Genomic DNA, 26,506 nt, shown 5'->3' on the forward strand with positions numbered 1-26,506 from the left:
CCAATGTTGTGTTCTACCTCGACGGCACGCCGCGGACATGGTTCGAAACCAACGAAGCCGAAATCACAAGCTGGGATCTTTTAAATCGAAGATCCGTGATCTTTTCGGCGATTCATCTGGTCGTCAGCTCGCTGCCAAGAAGACTCTCGCCACTCGCGCCCAGACGTCTACTGAATCGTACGTCTCATACATTCTTGACGTCTTGGCGCTTTGTAGCAAGGTCGACCAGCGCATGTCAAAAGAAGAAAAGTTAATCACGTCCTCAAAGGAATTGCTGACGATGCCTTCAACCTGCTGGTTTTTAATAATGTCACGAGCATCGACACGATCCTGACAGAATGTCGCCGTCTAGAACAGGCTAAAGCCCGCCGCGTCACCCACAGCATCACGCGCCTGCCGAACACAGCTGCTACTTCCTCTTGTGATGACTCCGTCCGCCCAGTTCCCCGATGTGACAACCTCACCAGCATCATTCGTCGTGAGGTCGAGGCAGCCCAACCAGTAGCTACTCCATTTCCAATGCCTGATCCTTCACCGACCACTATCTCACTGATACAAGCCGTCGTTCGTCAAGAATTATCGAACGTCGGCCTACACCCCATTCAACCAGTCTACTCTGCCGAGCCCTTTTATCGTCGTCCCTCCGCGCCTCGATTTGGTTCCAACTACTCTCGGCAGCGCAATTTGTCCGAATGGCGTACACTAGACGACAAGCCCATTTGCTTCAATTGCCGACGTGTCGGCCATATTGCTCGCCACTGCCGCAAATCACTGGACTCCGCCGGCATGCTATGGGCCTCCTACCCAGGCCACTTCTGACCACCAGTCGTCCTCAACATTTGATTTTGATTCCCCTATGCCGACCACATCCTCTGATTTTGCCGCACCTCTGACGAGACATCGCTACGCCCGCTCACCATCCCCTGCTCGCCGTCAATCTCGTTCGCCCCCACAACGCCGTCCTGCCTCTCCGACCTATTCGCAGCGCCCCCAATCAGAAAACTAGGCAGTGCAGCTTCTGGAGGTGAAGCTGCATTGACGACGACCTCTGCAAGAAATGCTCGTGTAACATTACCGACCACCCGGAATCTGTTGAACGTTACTTTAGACAATGTTCCTGTGCGCGCGTTGATCGATACCGGCGCGCATGTGTCCATAATGAGTGCTGCTCTTCGTCGCCGCCTAAAGAAAGTTGTCACACCCGCCTTGAACCGAGCCGTTCGAGTCGCCGACGGGGGAACTGCCGCAATTATTGGCATGTGCTCTGCCCGTGTGACTATCGCCGATACAAGCACTGCTGTTCTTTTCACCGTTATAGAAAATTGCCCTCATGAAGTAATTCTAGGCATGGATTTTCTAACCGCTCACTCGGCCCTTATAGAATGTTCCGCCGGCTGTCATGACCTTGAAATGCCTCTACTTTCTGATCTAACCAACCCACCCCAACGTCGCCCTTGCTGCATTGATTTCGCACGCCTTCCGCCTAACTGTGTCACACATATCGACCTCTTCTCTACACCACCTGTACCTGACGGCGAATACATGGTGGCACCAATTCATGCCGTGATGCTTACGCATGGCGTCGCTGTTCCGCACACCATTTTGACAATCGTTGGAAACCGCACATGCCTTCCTATTGTCAATTTTGCCCTCACTGCCCAAATTCTTCCACAAGGTATCTCCCTGGCCGAAATTACTGCTCCACAAGACCATACGGTTGAACCCTTCAGAGTGGATGATTGCTGCACCTCAGACAATGAACCAACTCTAACACGTTCATCGGGCGTCGACGTTGACCACATGGTACCATCAGACCTCGCTCCTGATCAAGCCGAAGCTCTTCGTCACGTCCTGGAGTCCTATAGTGACATTTTCGACTTCGCCAGCACGGCTTTAAGCCGAACGGGTGTTGTTACTTATCGCATCAATACCGGTGACGCGAGTCCCATTCACCGACGTCCGTACCGTGTTTCTGCGTCCGGGCGCACAGTCATACAACAGGAAGTCGAAAAGATGCTTGCAAAAGACATAATCGAACCCTCTTGTAGCCCCTGGGCTTCTCCTGTCGTCCTGATCAGAAAGAAGGATGGAACATGGCGCTTTTGTGTAGATTATAGGCATCGCAACAAAATTACGAAGAAAGATGTTTATCCGTTGCCTAGAATCGACGATGCCTTAGACTGCCTTTACGGTGCTAAGTATTTTTCCACTATCGACCTTCGATCTGGCTATTGGCAGATCGCTGCGGATGAGATGGACCGTGAGAAGACCGTATTCGTCACTCCTGACGGGCTTTATCACTTCAAAGTTATGCCCTTTGGTCTCTGTAATGCGCCGGCCACATTCGAAAGAATGATGGACTCGTTGCTCCAAGGGTTCAAATGGTCAACCTGCTTATGTTATTTAGACGACGTTATCGTTTTCGCGCCCACATTCGACTCCCATCTCAAGTGTTTATCGGCGATTCTTGAAGTTTTTCGTCGAGCCGGACTTCAACTGAACTCGTCGAAATGCCACTTTGCTCGTTGCCAAATAACCGTACTTGGCCACATCGTCGATGCCGCAGGAGTCCGCCCGGATCCCGAGAAAATTCGCGCCGTCACGGACTTTCCTGTTCCGAAGTCAACAAAGGACGTTCGCAGTTTTGTGGGCTTGTGCTCCTACTTTAGACGGTTTGTTAAGGACTTCGCCATCATTGCACGCCCACTCACAAACCTCCTGAAGAAGGACACCCCGTTTTTCTGGGGCGCTGATCAAGCCTCATCTTTTTCCCAGCTCACGACGCTCCTTACAACACCGCCGATTTTAGCCCATTTTGATCCATTAGCTCCAACCGAGGTTCGCACTGACGCTAGTGGGCATGGCATCGGGGCAATGCTAATGCAACATCAACGCGGACATGACCGTGTTATAGCATATGCAAGCCGCCTGCTATCTACAGCCGAGCGCAACTATTCAATCATGGAACGTGAGTGTCTCACTCTTGTGTGGGCAGTCGCCAAGTTTCGCCCATACTTATACGGGCGTTCATTCCGGGTAGTCACCGACCACCACGCGCTCTGCTGGCTGGCCTCGCTCAAGGATCCCACAGGATGCCTCGCTCGTTGGTCCCTACGATTACATGAATACACGTTCACCGTAACGTACAAAACAGGGCGGTCACAGCGGATTGTTTATCACGCTACCCTGTGGAAGAGGCTGCCCATACTGACACCTTTCCAGACCTTCTGTCTGTGACGCAGCTACTCAACCTTGGCCACGAACAACGCCTGGATGCTTCCCTGCGAACCATCATTGACAAGCTTGAGTCAATGCCTCGCGACTCTACAAATGTTCCTGGTAAAGACGGCATCCTGTATCGCCGTAACCTCGATCCATATGGTTAATGACTTTCTCCCCGTCATACCAGCACATCTTCGTGCGGCTGTTCTCAACCAACTTCATGACGCTCCTTTGGCGGGACACTTGGGCGTCTTTCGCACATACGACCGTGTACGTCATCGTTTCTTTTGGCCTGGTCTTGCCTGCTCTGTTCAACGCTACGTCGCCGCTTTTGAGCTCTGCAGCGCCGCGAAAAGCCATCTTCCCTACCAGCTGGATTCCTTCAGCCGATCGACATTCCCATTGAACCTTTTTTTCGAGTTGGCCTCGACCTGCTTGGCCCATTCCCGATCTCCAGCTCAGGCAACAAATGGATCGCTGTCGCCACTGACTATGCGACACGGTACGCTATCACACGAGCACTTCCGACGAGTTGCGCAACCGATGTGGCGGACTTTCTGGTATATGATATTATTTTAGTACACGGAGCTCCACGCCAACTTCTCACTGACCGGTGCCGCACCTTCCTATCAGCTGTCGTTGATGAAATCCTGCGCTCTTGCTCTGCCAAGCACAAGTTTGCCACTTCGTACCATCCACAAACGAACGGTCTTACGAAGCGCCTCAACCGCACCATAACCGACATGCTTTCTAAATACGTAGCGGCCGACCACCGGGACTGGGACGTTCATTTGCCATTTGTGACGTTCGCATATAATTCGTCACGTCACGACACTGCCGGCTATTCATCATTCCATCTTCTATACGGCCGAGAACCCACCCTACCATTTGACACCTTGCTGCCCTCGGTCACTGAGTATGTCGGCGAAGCCATCGCGCGAGCCGACCACGCACGCCAACTCGCCCGCAGCCGCCTGCAGGCTTCGCAGGAGCGCCAAAGACAGCTCTACGAATACCATCATCGAAACGTGCACTTTTCACCGGGTTCCCTTGTCCTCCTCAGGTCCCCCACTCGGCGTGTAGGGCTTTCTGAAAAACTGCTGTCACGCTACACTGGACCATATCGCGTCGTTCGCCAGGTGACTGACGTTACATACGAGATCGTCCCAGCCTATTCAACGTCATCATCGTCACCTTCGAGTGACATCGTGCACATAGCTCGACTCAAGCCTTATCACCCTCTTTCTACCGCATCCAAGTTGCTCAAGCACCGAGACGGTGCTTCTACCGCCGGGGGGTTATGATACGCAACAGCCGGCATAGCCTGTCTGCAAGAAAGAGAAAGAAGACGTTGGTGGCTGGTTGTTGATAAACTGTCGCCATCTTGTTCGCCGAGCACAGGGCATCGTATTTAATTTATTAAATAAGTTACCCGTAACAATATATATATATATATATATATATATATATATATATATATATATATATATATATATTGAATTAACTTGCAGATAGCACATAAGAAAAGGATCGTATTTACTAACGTTTCCACGGCCGAAACGTTTCCACGGCCGAAACGTTTCCACGGCTGAAACGTTTCCACGGCCGAAACGTTTCCACGGCCGTAACGTTTCGGCCGTGGCACGGCCGAAACGTTAGTAAATACGATCCTTTTCTTATGTGCTATCTGCAAGTTAATTCAATATAGAAAATACCCGGACCTGTCGTGCCTTCCCTTCAAGTTCTTCTATATATATATATATATATATATATATATATATATATAAAGCCCCGCCGCGGTGGTCTGGTGGCTAAGACACTCAGCTACTGACCCGCAGGTCGCGGGTTCGAATCCCGGCTGCGGCGGCTGCATTTCTGATGGAGGCGGAAATGTTGTAGGCTCGTGGGCTCAGATTTGGGTGCACGTTAAAGAACCCCAGGTGGTCGAAATTTCCGGAGCCCTCCACTACGGCGTCTCTCATAATCATATGGTGGTTTTGGGACGTTAAACCCCACATATCAATCAATCAATCAATATATATATATATATATATATATATGAGGGGGGAGAGGATGTGAGTGCGCAATAGGGGTATTTAAGCCGCTGGGAGGAGTCCCCATAAGAAAGAGAGGGGAAGCAAGCATAGGAGAGGATGTAGGGGAAGGGGCGTGCATGCTCAGAAAGGGTGGTCACGTCACACAGCGAATTCTGATTGACCTCGACCATCTTCGCATCTGAAATTCGGCTCACATAAACTTTAGATTTTGATCAATCTCCAAGTTACATAGACAGCGAAGTTTTTGATTTTTTTTCTGAAGAGCTGCAAAAATGACCTCTAAGTACACAGTTGGTGCATTTCTGAGACTTTTTGCTGAAATGTAGCAGTAAATCGCAGCTTTCATCTCCTGGTGCAGCTATCACATCACTGAAGATATTGTGCTGGGAAAATTTGGCTGCCCCAGCAACAGAGGTCTGCGAGCAACCACGCCCTGTCTTGGGAGCTGAAAGGGGAGCACAGACCTTGGCAATGGTCAAGTGTGGCTTGTCGCCCTGGGGCCGGCTGGGTTGGCGCTCCTGATCGAGGCCCTCGAATTCCTCCTCGTCCTGGAAGTGGTCAAACTCCTCTTCCTCCTTCAGGGACAAGAAAGGCACATGTCCAGTGCACAAACCAACCTACGGGGCTGGCACAGCCCCTTGAATACGGTCTCAAGTCTGACAAAGTCCTAACATCAAGCTATTTCTCAACCAAAGTTTACAATGGTCAGCATCAGATCACCTGTATCATACTACCACAGTCATTCATTCGCTCATCACACTCAAGTTATCTAAAGTGACAGCACAATCATGTACGCTTTTTAAAGCTACTACTCCATTCTACAAAATAAAATCGAAACTTACTGAACCTCGCAGTACTTCATCAACTTTCTTATCTGCCTGCTTCGTAAATAGTTCTCGGTATCTCTCCCCTCTCAGCTGCTATAATGCATTGCACAATAGCAGAGTATCTTCACATAAAGGCCCTACCAACCGTTCTTCGCTTCTCTGAAACTAGTTTCATATAAAGATTAAGAGCAAAGGACAGCAACAATTGCAGACAATTTAATACGTATACCCCAAAAAATGTTTCTTGCATTTTGCTTCTAGCCTTTCCACCCAAAATCATAGGAACTGAAGCTGTCTTATGTGAGCACATAATTTTGTCCTGCAAACTGTTTATTCAGTGTGCTACACCCTGGCCGAGTCCTTAGATTGTTTTATTTCCTCCAACCTAAAGCCAACCCCATTCGAAGAGTGCTCTGTGATGTCAGGACATTTGAGAGCATTTAATAGTGCTTCATTGCAGTAGGATAGTAGCATTTTTTAAGACATTTTGAGGTCCTCCAAAATCGATCCAAATAATGGTGCTAGCAATAATTAGGAATAACATTTGAGCATTCATAATTCAATTTCACGGCAATCAGACCAAGAACCTCTCCTTAGAACATGAAGGGTACAAATAAAATTTGCATAGTCTCTCAACACAAAAAAACATGGCTTAACAAATCTTCAGACAAAAGAAGTTACAAACAATGCTCTGACAGCATTGTATTGGACTCCACTAAAGACCCTTCAGTAAGTACAAACATTATGTATAAAATACTACTCATGCAAACTTTCCAGCCATGAAGTGCCACCTGTACAGGAACACAAAGCGCAATTTAAACACACACAGATATAATCCAGTGATACTTCTCCAAATCTCGAAATGCATGGTCAATTCACATAATATTGTGACGGGGTCGTGACGCGGACGAATGGAGCAGACTGGATGGTCAAATGAAACTGTTTATATGGCTGAACTTGTGGCCATGTAAAATGAAAGTCAGATTACAGCAAGTAACTGGCACTGATAGAGGTGAACAGAGTGTCGGTCGTTGATAAACTAACTGACAAGCGATGAAGCGAAGCATGTCGACATTTATATATCGTGCCGTCGAATACTCTAGCATTATCGCTAGTAGCTGCAAGATTCTAGAGTAATCTGTAATGTTCACAAAGTGGCCGAATTTTAACAAAACGATCGACTACAGTTGTGACGCTCCTCGAACACTGGAATTTTGGTTTGTGCTGAGAATTACTAACAGTGTAACGAAGTGATAAAAAAACTTAAGAAAAAAATGTGCCCCCTTCTGAAAAAGGCATCGCCTCGACGCTTTAACAATAAATGAAAGCACAATAATCAAGTAAAGAAAAATAAAGTATAAGTACAAGAAATAACATAGAGCAACAAAAATACAAGGTTCACTGATGCGCATGAAATGGATTTAGGCGGGCGGCATGAATGACTTCAGGTCGTGCACGGGCTGTTGAGAGTTCGTAATGCCTTCGGACACAACCTCGTAGTCGAGTAGGCCGAGATGTTGAACTACACTGTACGGTCCGAAGTGCCATTGTAGAAGTTTTCGCTGAGTCCATGGCAGCGTATCGGCGGCCACACCCAAACGTAGTTACGAGGCTAGTATTCCACGAAGCTTCGTCAAAGATTGTAACGGCAGCTATCGGTCATCCGTTGGTTCTTAATGCGGAGGCAGGCGAATTTACAGGCTTCTTCGGCGTGTTGCAGGTAGCAATGACATCAAAGTTTTCTACGTCAGCAACGCTGGGCAGCATGGCACCGAACATCATTACCAGGTTTCTTCTGTAGACTAACTTGTATAGTATCATCCGCATCGTCTCCTGCACAGCTGTGTTGTACGCGAAGGTCAAGCAGGAAAAGATGACATCCACCGCCTTGTGTTCCACATTGCTGTGCATTGCCAGCAGTGTCAACGATGGTCTTATTTAGACACTCGGTCAGGCCAGTGGTTTGTGGCAGGCACGCGGTTGTCCGGCGATGGCTTGTCTGGCTGTATCTCAGGATTGCCCGAGTCAGGTCAGCAGTAGATGCCGTAATTTTGTCGGTGACGAGAACTTCTGGGGCACCATGTCAAAGGACGATGATCTCAACGAAGAACTTGGCGAACTTGGCAGCACTGCCTTTGGGCAGGGCTCTTGTTTCAGCGTAGCGGGCAAGGTAGTCACTAGCTACGACGATCCATTTCTTTCCGCAAGTCGACATTTGGAACGACCCCAGGAGGTCCACCCCGATCTACTAAAACGATCGCCAGAGAGGGTCGATTGGCTGGAGGAAGCCTGCTGGTCTTGTGGACAGTGTCTTACGTCGCTGACAGTCTCGACACGTCCCTACGTAGCGAGGGACGTCGACAGACGTCAAGTACTACTTTTCTTGTACTCTTGGGAGCGTGCCGGAAAGTCTGAGGTGTCCAGTCATTGGGTCTTCGTGTAAAGCTTGAAGAATTTCTGGTCGCATTGCTGAAGGTACAATGATGAGATAGCTGGCTCGCGATGGAGAAAAGTTCTTACGAGGACACTGTTTTTTGAGAAAAAATCACAGCATATTCACAGAGTGAATGACGATGAGTGGGGCGAAGCGTCTGCCCGTCCATCCGTATGTCCATCTGTTTGTGTGTCTATCAGTCTGTCCGTCTGTGTCCGTGCATTTATCTGCTCATTCGTCTGTCCGTGCTTTCATTGGTGTGTCCATCCGTCCGTCCATCGGGTTGCCTGTCTGTCTGTTTGTCTGATACTGCCGGTTACGCCTGACGCAGGACAAGGTTAGACTAGGAGGAGCCCTCGAAAATGACGGCAGTACTCGCCTGAATACTTGTGGGACAACGGTGTTCTGGCCCTCGAAGAATTCCACTAGGCACCTCAGCTCCGGGTCACCTTGCTGTGATTTGGCGAAGTCATCAGCAGTTGTGGTTCCTACGAAGCACTCATCATCCTAGTTGTCCTGCGGTGGTGGATCGACAGGGGAGCAAGACAGGCAGTCGGCTTCGGTGTGTTTTATTCTGGACTTATTCACGATGGTAATGTCGAACTCTTGAAGACTTAGGCTCCAATGCGCGAGACGACCTGAAGAGCTCCTCAAGTTAGCAAGCAAACACAGGGCATGGTGGTCGTCACAACTTTGAAAGATCTACAATAAAGGCAAGAACCAAACTTTGATGCAGCCCTGATATGACAAGGCACTCCTTTCCTGTTGTGGAATAATTGACATCAGCCTTGGTTAATGACCAGATAGCGTAACTGATAACCCTTTCCAGGCAATCGGCCTTTTGCACAAGAGCGGCGCGGAGTCCTATGTTGCGTGCGTCTGTGTGTACTTTTGTTTCGGCATATGAATGACTTCATATTTCATCGACTTCTTCATGGCTTCGCGTTTCTGCGTCAAAACCCGGTACGAGCTCTGCCGAAGTGGTCGGGCACTTTCTTCTGTTATGACGCGATGTTTCACAACTGGGGTTTGTTGAATTCTTGATGATGACGAGAAGCAGTCCTTCAACTGCAAGAGCAGGGTCTTGAGCAGGTCTTGCTCGTGCTTCGGAAGGCTTGGGTTGACGTCAAAATCTGGTTCGGGACCTCGATTCGTCGAAGCAGCTTCGGCAGCATTGAAGGAAGTAAAAGCACTGCTGGCATCCATGAATTCATCAATGTAGGTGACCGTCGTACCAACGTTGAGGTGCCTATATTCGTGGCTGAAGCTTGTTAGCAATACTTTTGTTTTGCCATCGCAAATATGACAGTTTAAGATCAGGTGTTGATCGCCCTCAATTACGCCTTCAAGTTTTCGGATCTTTTCAGGCCTGACGAAAATAATACGCTGGAGAAAGATGACACGGTGACCTGCTCTTCTATTATATTCAATGCGTGATTCTCCGACGTCGTGTGGGGTGGCAGCGCTCTGTACTCTCTTCGTGTATTCCTTCCTGATTTTGTATTTCACCTCGCGCTACAATACTTTCTTTCAGACCTCAGGTCGATGACACCGCCATGGTGACTTCAGAATTCCATCCCAAGTATCACGTCCCTGAAGCACTCATGTGCTTCAACAAATCTTGCCGGACAAGTCCAGTTGTTGATTGCGACTCTGGCTGTGCAAACTCAAACCGGCATTATCAGGTGGCCTCCAGCAGTTCGGATTTTGGGTTCATTCCAAGCAGTCCTTGCTTTCTTCAGCTTGGCGACGAACGGCTCACTGATGACGGAATATTCGGCGCAAGTGTCGATAAGAGCGGTAACAATGTGACCTTCGATGAAAATGTCGAGGTCACCAGTTTGCTTGGCTTTGCGGTTGGGTCGTGGTGTCGGATCACGGCTATGACGGTTTGTACTGCTGTTTCGACGTTACGTCATCAGGTGTCTTTCTGGCCGCAAAGTTTCGAGGTCGGAACTACATTGAGGTGGCAGCGGGTTTCGAAGTTTCGTCGCGGCAGCAGCGGCTGAGAATCTTCGGCTGCTCGTCGTACAGCAACCACACCTGCTAGTTTTCTGAGTCGACCTCGTGGAATGCCCCGAGTAGGGCCCGTGTACTGGCAGCGTTGTGGTGACATGTAGCGACCTAACGACGGTAACGGTAAGGTCATCATGGTATCCCCTGTGCTCCAGCAAGGTAGTCGGTGATATCTTGAGGTCATTCACCCCGCTGTGGGTACGGCACGTTCATGTCGAAACCGCATAGCCCCATTCGTTGATGCTGGCACGTGTCATATTAACCGGGTCATCTCTCGTAGATGTTGATGTTTTTGTTGGGAAGTTGCACACGTGTCTCCAAGGCAGTTGCGGCACATTCCTTGCGGACGACACTCGTGAAGGTGCTCAAGGACATCGTGCGAAAAAGATCCCAAGTTCAAAGCGTGGATTCTCGGTTCTCGAACTACGTCTTTTAGTGTCTTTAAGGAAAAGTAGACGCGGCGCAGTTCTTTGTTGAGGTCCCAGTTGTTCAAGGCGGCGACTCAGTCGTAGTTCTCCAGCTAGCTTTCTGGGTCTTCAAACGATGATTTTCCGAAAGTGGGAGGCTCTTTGGGCTTCCAGAGCAGGATGGTTGCAAGTGGCACAGGGGCTATCATCGTTGCACTGGTCGAGATCAGGATTTTAGTTTTCCGGGTTGGGTCAGGTAGAGGCCCAAACTCTGGCGGGAGGCTTTGCTGCCGGGGGCTGGCTCGCTGCTCAGCGTTCGCGTCGAAGTACCCTTGAAAGTGTTGGCTCGGCTGTACCGATTGTTCTAGAGGTTGGTGGTGATCCTTTCTTTGAAGTTCTCCACTTTTCTCTGGAGCTACAGATAGCCCCTGCAGGGTTCAAGAGCATTTTATCTTGCAGGGGTGGTCAAGATGAAAAAAAAAAAATCAAAGAAGCAATCATTATCGACCTCCTGAACAACGGGTACATGAAGAGCTTTGTTTACCGAGTATGCCAGCGACGTGAAGACCAGCAAAGTGCCCCCCACCAGCCCTCTTCTGCAAAGGGTAGCACTAACAATGAAGCCCCGCCCAAACATTTTTGCTGAATCATGGTTCCAACAGCGAGCAACTGTCCAGAGCACTGGGAAAGGAGAGTATCAAGGCAGTGCGCAAAACCGCAATACATATAAAACTCATTTGAAATCAATCAGCCGCCTACAAGGCTGATTGACTGATTGAAGGTCCCTTAGGATCATCAGCTTCTCGAACAGGATGGATAGTGCAAAACAATTCTTTCAACTGATGTGTGTTCTTCCACTAGACTCTAATCATGTGTCCAGTGTTGCTGATATAGTGCACAGAATAATAAAACATGAGGACCGATCCCCCTTAAGCATCTCATGTTACAAACGCCCAGTACAAGAGCTGCAGTAAATAATTGCTTCAATTTACCAGTTGCCAGAAATGCCTACGATCGAAGACTCATAAAATTTAACGGGGCTCTCATTTAGAATGACATACCGACAAAACAAAAACAGGCGAAAAATTTTCCTGTGGCCATGAAGCGCTTCATGATCAATTTTTGAGTATACTTTGTATAAGTGGGTATTTTATATGCTGTTATTTCGTGTACAATTCAATCACGTATTTTTCTTTTTTATTTCTCAAATATCTATCTAATCATCTTTTTTGTCACTGTCGAAACAGCCTGCATAATTGCATGGTATGTCATAAAACTAGTCCCGTCACTAGCCAGCTAGGTAATGGGACCTAACGAGTGTTTTTGAGGTTTTTTTGCCATGTTTATTTCGAAAATGCAATAAAAAAAACAGTTGGGCAGCTCTTGCCGCAGCCAAAGCACTGGCTGCCAAAAGAAAAATTCTCCGGGTTAGTCTACGAGGTTCCATGCACTGTCACACCACTTACGTCTGTGAGACAAAAAAACTTTCCACAAAAGCTACGGCAACACCGAAACGACATGCTGCACGAAATGCTCTCAAAGAATACAGCAAAAATATGGACCATAGTATCAACTTCAACGATGCCCGGGTCATCGACATTGAAGGTAGACGCACAAAAAGACAGTTCGACAGTTTTTTTTGTAAGAGTCCTTGTATATCCAAACAATAACTGCTCAACTAGAACCTTGCTGAGTGTATATGTAGACGGTCTACAGAACCAGCGAAGAAAACACCGCAGAAGCAAGAATAGCGGGAAGAACGACGATGGAGAGGGGGACACCACGAAAAAAAAGTCACTGGCTTCAGAGCCAGCCGGACAGTTTCCCCCTGAAGAAGGGACCAAAACAGTCCCAAAACATCGGGTAAGTTTTTGGCTTTGAAGGATTAGTAAACAGGCTTCAACTTCTTTTTTTACACCCAGCAAACTAGCTCTTCAACTTGCGCTGTACACCACAGCAATCACATTTTCCAAATATTACAGCTCTCCACACCGCACAGACTCTCCATTTCGAAAAATAATCCCACGCCTATTTCCTTCTCCTGACCAATCATCCTCATACGTGCAGAGTGACGAAAGCTAGCCCACGAGCAACTTTACGTACCCCTGAGCTCGTCAATTGGTCCTTTGATAAACGAAAAAGCACCTTGGTCATACGATGATGCAGTTTCAGCCGCGCAGTCCGCATTTTCATTTTCCAGTGCTGCCCTCTGCCATTTTGTAGAGCCAGACACTACCGTGAGAAGCAGTATTGCCAGAACGAAAGACTCAGAGAAAAAGAGGCATCACGCTACTTTACCACCGAGGAGGGAGAGTGCTCCGAGATGGCGCTTTCTCCCCGTGCTGCTATGGCATGTACTCATGTCAAGGATGCCCTTCTGAGTCGTTGGCTGCGCACCTTCACTGACATCTGGGCACGTTGCTGAATTGAGCGTAGTCACGACGAAAAGCTATGCCTTTGAAAAGCGTACCACTGAAATTGGGATGGCAGAGAAGAGCGGTGAGGCCGCGCAAAAATTCGAAAACCACTGAAAGAAATGTTTTGACCCCTGTAACTTCTTTCTTATCACACGCATTCACAAAATGTTTGCAGTAACACGTTCACATAGAAAAAGAGTGCATATTTTTTTATGACAGTTTTTGGACCTCATCATTGTTTACTGGCCCTTTAGCATAAGAAACTTTGAACTAAAAATGGCTGGGAAGCTTACTTTATTCGTATAATTGTTTACCTAGCCAGACAGATCTCTGTCAAACATGTTCACCTCTAAATCATTGTTCATTGTTTCAGTTCACATCAGGAAAATGCTTGTGACTAGGCCGTATGGCGTTGGTAGATCACCTTGTGCTAGCTTGTCTATTTCTTTGGTTATCTTCACTCACTCACTTTTTCCTAGCTCCTGTTTCTATATTTTATCCCTCAAAAGACAGAACCAAATTTATTCTTAAAATTTAGCACTTGCTGTGTGTGTATCTTTCTTGTGTCCCTTGGGTTTTGTGTGCTATATGCTCTACAGTCATGCTTTACCAATACCTTAGTTATGGGGGCAAATAAGTGCAACTAACAGGAGCGGACAAAAGAGAAGACACGATCTGTCCCCTCTTGTCGGTAGTGCTGATATACACTGACAATCATGTACCACCAAACCCGATCCCGCAGTCTCCTAATCTTGAGCTTATGCACGCTATGTTCCATTTTTTTATACTTTGAAACACCTTCTAATCGATACCTGCCAACCTGGCAACCGAGAAATTTGTAAAACCCCCAAGCAGAGAGGGGGGAAGGGGGGTTACCGACTTTGTTTAAAATTCGTAGCTGTGATAGGTTTGTCTTTAGCGAGAAGCATAATCCTATTTTGCCATTATAACTCAAATCAGCAGGCTGAATTATTTTCCTCCATTTTTAGCACCAAAGCAAAAAACAAAAGAAAACATTGCATGGATAACAATGGAGGGGGGGGGGGGGGGTCCCTAAACGCAAGCGCAAACATCGGCACTGCGGTCTCATAATGGCTTGGAGTGGCCGAACAAACAAGGATATGGTTTTCCACTAAGGCGGGAGTCTAAAAGGGGGAGCGCAAATGCTTCCGGCCGAAATTTTGCGTCATCAAAACAACTAGCAATGTACATTTCTGTCAAAACAACTAGCATATGTCTTCCTGGGATACAAGTCAACGGATGGGACGGCGCAGCTAGCTGCCGCGAAAGCGCGGGTCAAAGCTGTTGTATATTGGTCTGTTTGGTTTCGGTTCCACAATCACTGCCGCAGGTGGCGCCAGTGTTTATGTATATAAGCATGCGCAAGTTGAAATAAAGGTGCTTTTGTTCCGATGGGTACTCAAGTTGTCTAGTCGTTCATTAACCGGCGGCACACGCCGCCACTTCATTGGCGACGAGGGTGTACTTGTGGGGACGCCACTTCACGTTGCTCACTGATCATAAAGCCTTTGTGGCATTGCTTTCAACCCAAGGAACAGGAAGGCGCCCCTTGCAGGTAGCGCGATGGACAGAGCGTCTACTACGGTACAACTATACCGTCGAGTACCGCAAGGGGTCGCAAAACCAAGTGGCGCACGCACTCTCACGCCTGCCCGCGTCGTCTTTCCAGGACGAAGAAACGCTGTTTGACGAGGTTGTATCAGTTCTCGACATTCCTTCCTGCATTACCTGAGAACAGTTTGAGCAGTCCCAATTGCAGGATAGCGCACTGCAACAAAGCAAAATCTATGTGCAATCGTCGTGGCCTGCACACAAATCGTTATCGGCCGAGCTTCAGCCATTCTTCAAAGTACGTGACGAACTTTCTGTGGTAGACAATCTTATCTTGCGTGGCGAACAGCTTGTGGTTCCCACGTCACTCATGCAGCAGTTAATCTTTGCAGCACATGAGTCGCATCCCGGAGTGGTGCGAACAAAAGCGCGGCTGCGACAAAAGTATTGGGGGCCGGGCATAGACCGCCAAGTCGAGCTAGCTATCCAGATGTGTGTGCGCAGTTGCCCCGCCGCAGTAGTCTAGTGGCTAAGGTACTCGGCTGCTGACCCGCAGGTCACGGGATCGAACCCCGGCTGCGGCAGCTGTATTTCCGATGGAGGCAGAAATGTTGTAGGCCTGTGTGTTCAGATATGTGTGCATGTTAAAGAACCCCAAGTGGTCGAAATTTCCGGAGCCCTCCACTACAGCGTCTCATAATTCTATGGTGATTTTGGGACCTTAAACCCTCATATCAATCAGTCAATCAGCGTGTGTGCATAGTCAGCGCAAAAAAAGTGGTAGATGAACCGTGCACTCGCTGGCGTTGCGGCATAAGCACTGTCGATAGTTATAGTGCTTCTTGTCTCCTTCTTGTCTCGGTGTCGTCGTTTTGTTCTCGCGCTATAACTATCGTCATGCCATACTAACTAGCCCAAGCTGCCACACTTGTAAGCACTGAGCTTCATGCATTAACACGACCCAGACGGCTCCGGACGCCGGCATTGTATTCGTTTTTCTCGGGCACCAACTGGAAGCTTCGCCCACTGGTCCGGGATCGCTCGGATGCATGTTCGTTTTTTTCGTGCCTGGCGGCCTACAGGTGACCCGGGACTATCCGAACAATTTCTTTTGGGCAGCTGGCAGATGACAGTGCGGTCCTCATGCTGTGCGGCTATCTTAAGTTAGACACAGGAAATTTTCGATGCGCTACTCTCTCTTTGCTTTTCTGTCCGCTTCTCGCATGTTTCTGGATTTCGCATTGTTAGCGCACCCAGTTTTCTGTCATCGGTGTTCTGAGCCCCGTCGAGCATATGCGTATTCCCGAAGGTCGGGCAAACACGTGTTATGCTTGCTAGGAGAAACAGTGGTGGAACGACCGCGCCGGTCTACGCATTTGAGTAGTTCACACACAGCAAGTTGCATCACAACAGAAATAGGTATATTTCACTATCTAACTGCTTTTAGGTTGCAAATGCGTCAGCATTGTGGCCTGTGTTTCAGCTATGGAGGGAGCAGACAGCATAGCCAGGCATAGCAGACGCCAGAGCGGATGCAGTCAGCATCAAGCGCGCAGATGGCCCGAGGCCGCTCGGGACTTTAAGACCACGTGCATGTAACGTAGCCACCTGTGAGCAGAGGCATCCACAGGCCATCCGCGAGTGATCCGGGACTTGGTAAATCGATGAAGCTCCCTCCTCCTCAGCAAGAGCAAAAGTGGTGGGCGGACTCGATATTCGCCACAAGCGTCTGTCAATCAAACTGATAGACACGTGAAATCGAATACAAACTTGTTGATTCTGAGCAGGCAAAGTAATTGATAAATTGATTGAACTATGCTTGGTTTTCTTATTTATTGTGCTTCCACAAGCTTGGCGAGGGAGCGCAGATGTCAGTGATATCACAATCTGTGTGCCAGGGCGCTATGCAGGATTGGCCGAGGTTTGCCCTCGTTCGCGAAACTCGGATCTTCCCGAGTTCTGGCGACACCCCCTTATAAATAAGCCAACATTAAGAAAAAGTCAAATCTGCTCCTCAGCGCGCTGCATTTCATTGGTTATGATGGAACCAGTCATCGCGTCAAGGACGGTCGACTAAGTTGGGCGGTTTTTTCAAACCAGAGGCATCTTCTTTCATTAGTTAATCGTTCCACTGTGTGCTGAAGTACACCCTGTCATGACTAAGGACTGGCAGTGCAAAAGACGCCCATCACTTGAGCTCCCAGAAGCGGTGCTCGTCGACAAAAATGTTGTCTGCGTCCCACAAAGAGCGGGAACACTCCAAAGTGAACTGCGAGGAACTCGCACCGGCGTGCCAGTGACATGTGGTTCGTGTCGCACACAAAAGCTGTGACACGCAGTCGGCATTCAGGAATAGCGCGTGCGCCGACAGAGGGGGATGAAAAGCGCGTCGCATGTGCGCAGAGGTGCTCTCTCTCTGTGGCTGCGTAGCGTTCACGGCATCAAACGCTTGACAGTCACACCAGCACCATCACGGTCACGAGTTGAACCTACAGGTGGGATGACTGGCTCTAGCTCCAAGATGGTAGCGATCCCTTATGTACATAGGCTTTCGCATAGAATAAAAAAAAAGGTGGCCGGAAAATATGATGTAAAGGTGGTGTTTTCGGACAAAAACAAAATAGGAGGAGTGTGCGTGTTGGTCAACCAAAATTGTGACAGAGTGACCAGCGCACATAAGGATTGCAGCATGAAACATAAGATCAAGTTTGTTAAATGATCACACAATGTGATGTATTGCATACCTTTGTCGTGTGATTGTGTATATATAGGACAGACTGGCAGGTGTATTAACACGAGGCTAAGGGAGCATATAGCAAGTCTGAAAGGTCTCCCAAACACCCATTTGGCGATGCATTGCAATGAGTGCGCGTGATCTCCTTGTTTTTGCGACACTACCTTGGTATATAGGAATGGAAACAAGACATCAAGAGAGATAATAGAGGCTTATCTTATAGACACGTAGAAAGACAAGTGTGTCAGCCACCCTTCGGTAGGCTTACTAGAGAAAGAAATTTCACTCATGTCTGTTAACCAATGAAGTTGTTATCTTTATGTGTGATATGTGCGCAGTGTGTTGTTTTTTGGTGACCAGAGAGCGCAGATCCAAGGGGCATAAAGTGGATATTTTTTGAAAAACAAACCAGTTGTTAGACTGCGCCCGTTTGCCTTCCTTTGTGTGTCCCTAGGTGCTTGCACAAAAATTTTAGGATGGAATGCAAATCGGGTCACGAAGTTCCCAATAGTCCATTCTTTTATTTAAAACAAAACCAAGAAATATACAAGGCCACAAGAGCGTTCGAATACCACGAGCACAAAGACTAGGCCAGTTTGTGTACTTCCCACCATTTCACTGGTCAGTGAACGATCGCATCACCAGAGTCTCCTCTAGTTGACTCATTGCAATAAGGTTGCTGCTTTGCTGCGACTGGACGGCTGCGAATGGTTAAGTGAGGATTAATAATCTCACACAGACAGCAATGCAGGTAGGTGCAAGGAAAGCTATCGAATGATGGATTTATGAAGTTACTTTTGTAGTGGCAAGCTAAGTTTCTGACGTTCATCTGATTCTTGCATGAATATTATTGCTGATAAACGGCTCTAAAGAAATTGGATGTGCCGATTTTTGTCAGTGACACGTAAATGTTGAACATTTTTTGTCATCAGGGACATGTTCTAGGGCATGCTAGAGCCATCATGTGCACTTCATCTGACCCAAGCTCGAACCAGAATAGCTTGGTCCATGAAGCAACGGCCATAAAGTTGATCGCGATTAAATGTGCCAGTGTGACACTGCTGTTGGTTTGAGACCACACCTAAGGAAAGGCGCAAGTCACAAACCACAGCTTTTCTGAAATTATATATTATTCCTTTTTATTTTTTGATAAGTATAGCTTCTCTACTTTCATGAGAAAAAAAAACGAAGATTGCAAATAAAGTTGAAGTAGGTCAAAATCGCATTTAAAGAGCACAAGGTGGCTACTAAAACTAAAAGGAGCTTATTGTCTAGAGCCCTCTGCAAATTGTCACCTGGCTGCTTGCCTTTGCATTCCCTATGAGCAGTTCACTAAAGTCACATGCTGAAAATAACAATGATTGCCAAGCTCTCATGATGGAAGAAACCATCTTGTAAAACACATCTTTTCCGCATAGATGTACTCTCACCTATACCTTTAAAATGCATTCTCAAGATCCATTTTTGGGATAGACATCATGCTTTTGGTATTTTTGACAGTCAAATCGGGAAGAAATTTTGACCCTATATTCCTTCACATGTGAAGGTATATCTCCTTTAAACTTGATATCACCTGTATAATTATTGAAAATATAAGGAAACAATAAGTATAGGCTGAGAATTCCAAGCATTCCCACATTACAATTCCAAATTACATGTGAAATATCTTATATGCACTTTCTTGGTATTTATATCCATCACTTATTGTAGAGAAATATGAGCCATTATTGCTTGATAATCATAACTTTTTAGGGGCATCATAAAAAGTTTGTCCATCATGGCATAAAACTAAAACTATGCAACTTACCATAAAACTAATTACAATTTTGAAATATTCATGAAAGCTTATATATATATATATACCGTTCTTATACCTGTTATACCTCTGCCACTTGCTTCGAAAAGTGACAACACCAATTTCTGGGTTGTCCCTTCGTACCACTAGTTCGCATCATATTCATCCTACAGCAGGGTGCACAGCTCGCGTTGGCATTCAGGATGTTCTGTATGTCGCCCAATTCATCTTCATTCCTGCATGCTCTCATGACGTCATCCTGGGATGGGATTTTCTCTCCCGCAACGACGCCATCATCAATTGTGCAGCCGCCAAAATTGAACTCTCACCCTTCTCGCATTTTACGCCAGAAAACAGCCCCTCGACACTGAGCAAGATTCTCGTGAAAAACGATATCGTAGTGCCTCCAAGCTCGACCGTAAGTGTATCGGTCTACTGTTCCGGTCTCTCCGACACAATTACACTCGTTTTGCCATCCAACCGTGCTTGCAGAAGGAAAGGGTTGCTTGTACCTTTCGCGACCGTGCAAATAACCCAGGGCAGCGCCGCTGTTTTTGTGGCCAACCCATCCCCGTACACTATTACCTTGGTTCGAGGGGAATGTCTTGGCAGAGTGAAATCAGTCGACGACACACAAGTCCTGGACGTACCCGATAACTCGCGTTGTCCCAATTCGCATACCATCAGTGCTTTTTGCTTCTGATCCATCATCTCCTAATGTATTTGGGCCCTACATTGATGACAACCTTACATCGGTACTGCGCTCCCAGCTTCTGGACCTGTTGCAAGAATATCGTTCTTTCGATGTCGGGTGAAGTTCTCTCGGTCGCGCGTCCACTGTTACACATCGTATCGACACTGGTGCCCATCCATCATTACGGCATTGTATATACCGCGTGTCGCCTGCTGAACATCGGGAAAATTAACGAGCAGGTTGACGATATGCTTCGACGCGATGTTATTCGGCCCTCGGACAGTCCATGGGCGTCTCCTGTTGTTCTTGTTGCGAAGAAAGATGGTTCTGTGCGGTTCTGTGTGGACTACAGACAGCTCAATAAGATCACTCACAGGGATGTTTACCCACTGCCGCGCATCGATGATGCGATTGACAGCCTTCACGGAGCCGAACTTTTTTCTTCTCTCGATCTGCGCTCGGGTTACTGGCAAGTACCCATGGCTGATGACGCTCGATCGAAGACTGTCTTCATCACACCCAACACCTTATACGAATTCAACGTCATGCCGTTTGGTCTATGTAATGCACCTGCGACCTTTTAGCGCATGATGGACACAATTCTGCACAACTTGAAATGGCACACGTGCTTGTTACCTCGATGATATTGCTGTCTTCGCTCCAGATTTCTGCACGCATCTCCAACGTCTGAAAATGTCTTAGCACGTGTGAGCAATGCCGGCTTGCAACTAAATCTGGAGAAGTGCCGCTTTGCAGCACGGCAACTCACTATTCTAGGGTACTTCGTGTCCAAGGATGGCATTCTTCCTGACCCAGACGAGCTTTAGGCCGTGGCCGAATTCCCCAAACCTGCGTCCGTCAAAGAACTGCCTAGTTTCGTGGGCCTGTGCTCATACTTTCGACGCTTAATACGAAACTTTGCCACGATCATATCCCCGCTGACGAAGCTCCTTAGAAGTAACGGGCTTCTCCATTCGTGATCGTCCGAGTGTGACGACGCGTTCGCAAAGCTCGGTTGTTTGTTGACATCTCCTCCTATTCTACGCCACTACGGCCCCAACAGAGGTGCAAACAGGCACCAGCGGTGTAGGCCTCGGCGCAGTCCTGGCGCAGCGCAAATCCGGATTCCCTGAATGTGTCGTGGTATATGCAAGTCGTACACTCACGAGAGCCGAGACAAACTACACCGTCATGGAAAAAGAGTGCCTGGCGATCGTCTAGGCCCTTACAAAGGTTCCACCTTATGTTTATGGTCACCCATCCGATGTCGTCACGGACCATCATGCACTATGCTGGCTGTCATTATTGAAGGATCCCTCAGGCTGTCTCGCCCCTCGGGCTCTTCGCTTACAAAACTACGACATCCGCGTGCTGTACCTCAACTACGCCCTCTCGCCCTCCCTTCGCCTGACGACGACATGCCCTGCTCAGTATCATCGGTTGCTGTTTCTGCCATTGATGTTGACATCATCGTTCTCGAACAGAAAAAGGATAATTGTATCGCCCTGCTGATCGACTTGCTCTCTGATCAACGCCAACCATGCGTGCCTTGCGCAACGCCACCCATGCGTGCCTTGCGTCGTCGAGCTCACCATTTCACCATTCGCGACAGCCTCCTACACAGACGCAATTACGACGGCGATGGCTGACAGCGGTTACTCGTGATACCCCGCAATCTGCGGTCGGAGATATGTGAATCCTTCCATTCTGATCCGCAATGCGCACACTCTAGGGTATCCAAAACCTACCATCGCAATCGACAATGCTACTTCTGGTGCGGGATGTACCACTACGTGCAGCAGTTCGTTCGTTCGCTCCTGCCTCGCTTGCCAACGCCGCAAACCGTCAGCACACTTGTCGCCAGCCAGTCTGCAACCGTTACCTTGCTTTGACCGTCCGTTTGGGCGCATAGGTATCGAATTGTATGGACCGCTTCCTCTGACATCGGCTAGTAAATGCTGGGCAATCGTCACCGTAAATCATTTAACGCGATACGCCAAAACCGCCGCTCTCCCTGCGGCTACTGCGCTTGATGTTGCGTCCTTCCTACTGCATCGATTCATACTGCGCCACGGTCCACCCCAGGAGCTTCTCAGCGATCGAGGCCGTGTCTTCTTGTCAGAAGTCATCGAAGCCATTCTCACGGAGTGCCATTCTGTCCGCCGAAAAATTACTGCTTACCACCCGCAGACGAATGGTGTCACCGAACGCTTTAACCGCACCCTCGGCGACATGGTTTTAATGTACGTCACCGCCAACCACACGAATTGGGATACTATACTGCCCTTCCTTACCTACGCCTACAACACCACCCCTTAAAGCACAACCGGTTTTTCACCTTTCTTCTTGCTGTACTGAAGGCACCCGTCACACGCCATCGACACGATCCTCCCGTACACGCCGGATCCATCTGAGTGTGCACCTATTTCTGAGACAGCAAGGGTTGCTGAGGAGTGTCGGGAGCTTGCCAAGACTTTTACGATGCATGAGCAAGAGCGGCAGAATTGTATTCGCGATGGCTCCGCCACTTCTGAGCCCACGTTCCTTCCTGGTTCCCTCGTATGGCTCTCAATCCCGACCTCTGTAGCTGGCCTTTCTTCCAAACTGCTCCTGAAATACGAAGGCCCCTGCCGTGTCATCGAGCGCACATCTCCGGTCAACTATCTGATCGAACCAATTGAACAATCTTCGGACATACGCCGTTGCAGGTGCGACATTGTCAACGTGAAGCTCCTGAAAGCTTACTATGACCCGCTCATAGTGACAAGCTGTTAGGTCGCCAGGCAGCTCCCTCTTCGACCCCAGGGTAAAGGTACAGAAGCTTACGAACAATGAAATGAGTCAAACTCTCAGGTGCTTTTAAGTGGGTCTACCCAAAAAGGACGCCACTCGCGCGGGGAGTCCGTGCTTGGCCATTACTGTCGCCATTGTGTATGCTCGCTGTGTGCCAGCTAATAAACGCCCTAATAATATATATATATATATATATTCTAGGCTATGGCCAAGGCAAGTGACATACCTCAACTTGAGCTTCTTCCTCGTCATCTGCTGCCGCTGGCTGGGGAGCATCAGACCGCTGAGGTGTCGGCGGCACCTCCTCCTCGTCGAATTCCTCAAACTCTGCAAACTCATTGTCCTCTTCCGTAACATGAGCTGCAGTAGCTCCTGTCAGCAGCCCAAGCAGTAAGAGCAACACGACTGCCTTCATGGTGGCTCGACTTGTGTTGGAGCTTCTCAACTTGTGGCAGCAAAATGCCCTGAAACACGATACAAGAATAGCGTTAGGAACACCCAAATACCAGTAACCAGAAAGACAGATCACGTAGATCTTATACACTGTGCAAATGGAGTGTATATAGTGATAGCGCGCCGCAATGTCACAAGCAACAATGGTGTACATTGCAGAGCAATGATACATTTTATCACGGGTGATATTATGGGTGATCACTCGACATTCTATAACACCAAAATGGCCACCATGTTTTTCGCATCTCCTTCACTTTTGCGGCACCCTTTCATTGTCCCCTTTGGATATCATGAAATCAACGTGTCAGCCAGATTTCAAAGCACACATAAGGTCATTCATCACTCTGTTTTATCTGCCTCCTTCAATGGCAATAAGACACATGAGAGTGCAGCGAAAAAAATCAGCTGTTATTCATTCTGCTGCGGGGCCAGACCTTATCTAGAAACAGCTCCACCATCGATGCGTGCTTCAGCCCTGTTGTATGCATACATGTACGAATGGGTGAATTCGTAAAGGTATTTAAAAGGATGCAATAAATTCGTAAACGGAGGAAAATTGGCGAATTCGATATTCAATGATATCTACTGCCAGAGGAATCGGTCACGATATCACTCAGTAGTGTACAAGAAATACCGGCTTCTTACGTTACCCCGCTGTATCGAACCGCATGACTAGGGAGGCTCCGCCCGAATTTACTAAAGTGCCTTTCCTATCAAAACGCATGTATTTGAGATCACGGCGAGGAGAGCGTTCAACGACTGCTGCGCAGCACGAATCCCATCTGTACCGAAAGTCGCATCAGAGACCACAAATTACAGATTACCCGGCGAGTAAGTCGCAACAGCCGTCAGCATTCTAGAGTCAACACCGATCACGCAGGCTGAGCACGATCTGTATGCAGCGCGGTTTCCTTCTACTACCGTGCAACTTTCGCAGCAGCACCCGCTCCGACTGCCGTGACGAGGTCAGTGAGCTTACCCAAGGCCTTGATGACGACGCAGAGAGTACGTGCAAACGGCCACCAACTCCAACACGATCACTTCTGATCACGGCACTAATTTATTTACAATTAAGCACGACTAAATGAAACAACACACCACGCCGGCTCAAAACACACCACTTATCATCGGTCATCCGCTAGTGGCAGCACATGGTGCACGCACCATGTACTGTGGCATCTGTAGTGGAGGAAGGAATTATATAGGAAAGGCAATAACGTCTTATTCGTGAAGCTGCCGGACGGATAGATAGATGAATAGATTGATGTGGCTGAACCCCAACAAGGATTAAAAAAAAAATGCTTGAGTGAAAATAATTTCAAAGAAGTGAAGCCGCTCCTCTGGCAAGATGGCGGCTGTAGCGGTCATCTTACTAGAGGCATAACAAAGTATCACCACTCAGCGATTAAAAACGAAGCGTTTCTCTCGCACGCCCAAAGAGTTCATTGTAGGAACTTTTTCGGGTCATATAGTGCTCGAAGTGCGTCTTACAGTTACTAGTTTTCTTTAGTGAGCCTCTCATTGGAGGCAAAGTTCTTTGAAGGTTTAGTCATCCTACTTGTTTCCGTGTGTTATTTCGTTGGGAACAACTATCTTTAAATATATAATTAACGTAGCATTTACGTAACATATCAAAGCCACTTGATCTCTAAGTGGGCATTATCAGAAAAGAGCACGGAGGAAGGAAAAACCGTGGAAAAGAGCATGTTTCCGCCATCTTGGCAGTGGCAAAAGGTGGCTTCACGTCTGCTGGCAAGGCTTTGCGGGAGCTTCTACTCTAGCAATTTTCTTTTACTCCTCCTTGCTGAACCAACCAGACTCCTCTAGGAAGATGCCTGCCACATGAGAAAAAAAAAAACAGCTGCCACACCATTTCCCTCTTTTATCTTGAAAATGTTCTCGGTCGCTAGCGTCATTTGTGGCGGACGGTGCAACAACTCAACACTTTCCATAGCCTCCAAAACAGCGGTGCACAGATGAAGATCTCAAACAACTTTCGGAGGCGGCTGGAGTGAGACGCTGTGCGGACGTGTTTCGCATGAGCTCCGGCCCGGTGACCGACTATCGGCGGACGCGCTTTTTTCTGGACTTGCTGTCAGTGGGCTCGTCTGCAGGAGGTTGCCCTGTACCTACGGACACCACTCGTTTAGGCAAGTTTGTCCCCGTTTTTGGAGTTTCCGAGATTTTCCTATCAACCCCGTGGTGGCAAGGCTAGGCCTATCTCCTAGGCCAAGCCTGGCCTGGGCCGCGTCGCCCGGCGTCTGACTTGCGCCCGGTGACCGTGGATCTTGTTGGGCTGAAGATGGAATACTACGTCGAAGGGGAGACTATAACACCCGAAGATTTTGAAGCGGGAGAGTGGGCTCCAGTGCTGAAGGCACAGGACCGATTTAAGAAGACTCGGCATGGCGACAACGCCAAGAGTAAGCCTTGCGAGACGCAGGCCGGTAGCGACGGGCGCAAGACGCACGGAGCGCAGCAAGTCAAGCGGGGGAAAGCGCCGGTATGGAAGAAACGCGGACCGTTTCTCAAGTTGCCAGCCACGGATTTCAAGATTGTGTACAGGCCCCAGAACTGGGACTTGAGTGTTGTGACAGCGAGAGAACTCGGATGTGCACTGAGAGCAGCAGCGCGTCTAACGAGTGCGATTGCCGCGGAAGAAGACATTGTGCGGGTTAATGGCACAAACAACACGTTGACGGTGAGCACACCGTGCATAAATCGCAGTGGGGCATATGCGACTGTGAAGACGCTCAAGCTGGGCGATCGTGACCTGCCGGTTTCGGCGTTCGTGGCGCCGTTGGAGAACTCCGTGCGGGGAGTGATTTATAATGCTTATGATGGATGCCCAGTGGAAGAAGTTCGGGCGGGATTCCTGAAGAAGAATGAAGGCATAGACATTCTGGACGCGAGACCTCTGGGAAAGTCAAAGGCGATTCAGATTACGTTCGGGGGAAAACACATACCCCGGCAGATTACTTACTGGAACTGTCTGTACGCTGTGATCCCGTACAGAAATTTAGTCGACACCTGCTACAACTGCAGACGAGTTGGACATCGAGCGGACGTTTGCTATCGTCCGAAG

The 26,506-nt window shown here is 48.4% G+C and overlaps 1 protein-coding gene across 8 annotated transcripts in view; it reads right to left on the minus strand.

Annotated features, from left to right (window-relative positions):
* The window catches only part of LOC119178073 (PAT complex subunit CCDC47), a 613,343-nt gene that overhangs the window by 550,765 nt on the left and 36,072 nt on the right, over positions 1-26,506 (minus strand). Inside the window, exons 1-3 of one of the 8 annotated variants that reach the window (XM_075894151.1) lie at positions 24,401-24,662; positions 23,195-23,432; positions 5,744-5,854 (exon numbers count right to left, since the gene is read on the minus strand). In XM_075894151.1, the coding sequence (XP_075750266.1) occupies positions 5,744-5,854; positions 23,195-23,383 (300 nt within the window). In that variant the 5' untranslated portion in view covers positions 23,384-23,432; positions 24,401-24,662. The other 7 variants (XM_075894170.1, XM_037429236.2, XM_037429239.2 and 4 more) reach the window with 7 other exon arrangements.

The sequence above is a fragment of the Rhipicephalus microplus genome, chromosome 1 (genome assembly GCF_043290135.1).
Source record: "Rhipicephalus microplus isolate Deutch F79 chromosome 1, USDA_Rmic, whole genome shotgun sequence".
NCBI classification, from domain to species: Eukaryota; Metazoa; Arthropoda; class Arachnida; order Ixodida; family Ixodidae; genus Rhipicephalus; species Rhipicephalus microplus.